This window comes from Mirounga angustirostris, unplaced genomic scaffold, assembly GCF_029215605.1.
Source record: "Mirounga angustirostris isolate CCGP_5_RB_7025 unplaced genomic scaffold, mMirAng1.0.hap1 SCAF_5, whole genome shotgun sequence".
In the NCBI taxonomy this organism is placed as follows: Eukaryota; Metazoa; Chordata; class Mammalia; order Carnivora; family Phocidae; genus Mirounga; species Mirounga angustirostris.
In genome coordinates, this window is record NW_026991713.1 from 48,458,711 (window position 1) to 48,461,651 (window position 2,941).

At 44.6% G+C, this 2,941-nt stretch overlaps 1 protein-coding gene across 1 annotated transcript; it reads left to right on the forward strand.

The window, feature by feature from the left end:
• The first annotated feature begins 433 nt into the window (after positions 1–433).
• LOC123838402 (transcription factor BTF3-like) lies at positions 434–980 on the forward strand. The gene has a single exon (XM_045867404.2). The coding sequence runs from the start codon at positions 495–497 to the stop codon at positions 978–980; it is 486 nt and encodes a 161-aa protein (XP_045723360.1). The 5' UTR covers positions 434–494.
• The last annotated feature ends 1,961 nt before the right edge of the window (positions 981–2,941 follow it).

Below are 2,941 nucleotides of genomic sequence, written 5' to 3' on the forward strand. Positions count from 1 at the left end.
GGTTAAATAATTTTCCCAAGGTCGGTGAGGATGCCCATAAAAAAAATGGAATTCCACCCCCAAATACGGTGGCTTCAGGGCCACAGCCTCCACCACTTCCATCTACTTCTCCCGGACTGTGACCCAGCCAGCCCCTGCGTTTTTCTCTCAGTCTCTTACTGCAGCATGGGGCCTGCATCCCTGCCTCTGGGCCAGACGTCGGCGGGGGTAGCAGGTGTAGCGGCACCGCCCCCCATGCACGCCCACTAGCCGTGAAGCCACGGTGCCTCCTGCACCTCTCTCTCTCGGGATGGAGTTACTACCTGAATCCCTCTTAAATGTCAAGCCACTGTTCCCCTGTGGGCCACCCCAGTCCTCTAGACTTCCTCATCAGGCCAGGTCATGATGTCTATTTAGAAAAGCAAAACAGGTGCACCCAATCTCAGCTGGTCCACCCGAGACCCCCTGAGCGCCAACCATATTCCCCGGCGCAGTCCCATTTCCGCTCCAACAAGATGAAAGAAACTGTCATGAACCAGGAGAAACTCGCCAAACTGCAAGCACAAGTGCGCATTGGTGGGAAAGGAACTGCTTGCCGAAAGAAGAAGGTGGTTCGTAGAGCGGCTACAGCAGATGATAAAAAACTTCAGTTCTCCGTAAAGAAGTTAGGGGTAAACAATATCTCTGGTATTGAAGAAGTGAATATGTTCACAGACCAAGGAACAGTGCTCCACTTTAACAACCCCGAAGTTCAGGCATCACTGGCAGCGAACACTTTCACCATTCCAGGCCACGCTGAGACAAAGCGGCGGACAGAAATGCTACCCAGTATCTTAAACCAACTTGGAGCAGACAGTCTGACTAGTTTAAGACTGGCTGAGGCTCTGCCCAAACAATCTGTGGATGGAAAAGCACCACTTGCTACCGGAGAGGATGATGATGATGAAGTTCCAGGTCTTGTGGAGAATTTTGATGAAGCTTCCAAGAATGAAGCAAACTGAATGGAGTCAACTTCTGAAGAAGATAAAACTTGAAGAAGTTACTGGGAGCTACTATTTTATATGATGACTGCTTTTTAAAATTTTGTTCATGGATCTGATAAAATCTAGATCTCTAATATTTTTTCCTTTTTTAAGAATTTTTTATTGTTATGTTAATCACCATACATTACATCATTAGTTTTTGATGTAGTGTTCTATGATTCATTGATTGTGCATAACACCCAGTGCTCCATGCAGAACGTGCCCTTTTTAATACCCATCACCAGGCTAACTGATCCTCCCACCCCCCTCCCCTCTAGAACCCTCATTTTTTTTCAGAGTCCATCGTCTCTCATGGTTCATCTCCCCTTCCGATATCCCCCCGCTTCATTCTTCCCCTCCTGCTATCTTCTTCTTCTTTTTTTTTTTTTTTTAAAGATTTTATTTATTTATTTGAGACAGAGAGAATGAGATAGAGACAGAGAGAGCATGAGATGGGGGAGCGTCAGAGGGAGAAGCAGACTCCCTGCCAAGCAGGGAGCCCGATGCGGGACTCGATCCCGGGACTCCAGGATCATGACCTGAGCCGAAGGCAGTCGCTTAACCAACTGAGCCACCCAGGCGCCCCTATCTTCTTCTTCTTTTTTTTTCTTAACATAAATTGCATTGTTTCAGAGGTACAGATCTGTGATTCAACAGTCTTGCACAATTCACAGCACTCACCATAGCACATACCCTCCCCAATGTCTATCACCCAGCTACCCCATCCCTCCCACCACTCCCCACTCCAGCAACCCTCAGTTTGTTTCCTGAGATTAAGAATTCCTCATATCAATGAGGTCATATGATACATGTCTTTCTCTGATTGACTTATTTCGCTCAGCATAACACCCTCCAGTTCCATCCACATCGTTGCAAATGGCAAGATCTCATTCCTTTTGATGGGTGCATAATATTCCATTGTGTGTGTGTGTGTGTGTATATATATATATATATATATATATATATATATATATATATATATACACATAACACTTCTTTATCCATTCATCTGTTGATGGACATCTTGGCTCTTTCCACAGTTTGGCTATTGTGGACATTGCTGCTATAAACATCGGGGTGCACATACGCCTTAGGATCCCTACATTTGTATCTTTGGGGTAAATACCCAGTAGTGCAATTGCTGGATCATATGGTAGCTCTATTTTCAACTTTTTGAGGAACCTCCATACTGTTTTCCAGAGCGGCTGCACCAGCTTGCATTCCCACCAACAGTGTAGGAGGGTTCCCCTTTCTCCGCATCCCCGCCAACATCTGTTGCTTCCTGACTTGTTAATTTTAGCCATTCTGACTGGTGTGAGGTGGTATCACATTGAGGTTTTGATTTGGATTTCCCTGATGCCGAGCGATGTTGAGCACTTTTTCATGTGTCTGTTGGCCATTTGGATGTCTTCTTTGCAGAAATGTCTGTTCATGTGTTCTGCCCATTTCTTGATTGGATTCTTTGTTCTTTGGGTGTTGAGTTTGTTAAGTTCTTTATAGATTTTGGATACTAGCCCTTTATCTGATATGTTATTTGCAAATATCTCCTCCCATTCTGTCGGTTGTCTTTTGGTTTTGTTGACTGTTTCTTTTGCTATACAAAAGCTTTTTATCTTGATGAAATCCCAATAGTTCATTTTTGCCCTTGCTTCCCTTGCCTTTGGCAATGTTTCTAGGAAGAAGTTGCTGTGGCTGAGGTCGAAGAGGTTGCTGCCTGTGTTCTCCTCAAGGATTTTGATGGACTCCTGTCTCACATTTAGGTCTTTCAACCATTTTGAGTCTGTTTTTGTGTGTGGTGTAAGGAAATGGTCCAGTTTTATTCTTCTGCATGTGGCTGTCCAATTTTCCCAACACCATTTGTTGAAGAGACTGTCTTTTTTCCATTGGACATTCTTTCCTGCTTTGTCAAAGATTAGTTGACCATAGAGTTGAGGGTCCAT

Excerpts from the sequence above, each read along its gene's own strand:
- LOC123838402 (XM_045867404.2), top strand. The coding sequence starts at position 495 with ATGAAAGAAACTGTCATGAACCAGGAGAAACTCGCCAAACTGCAAGCA.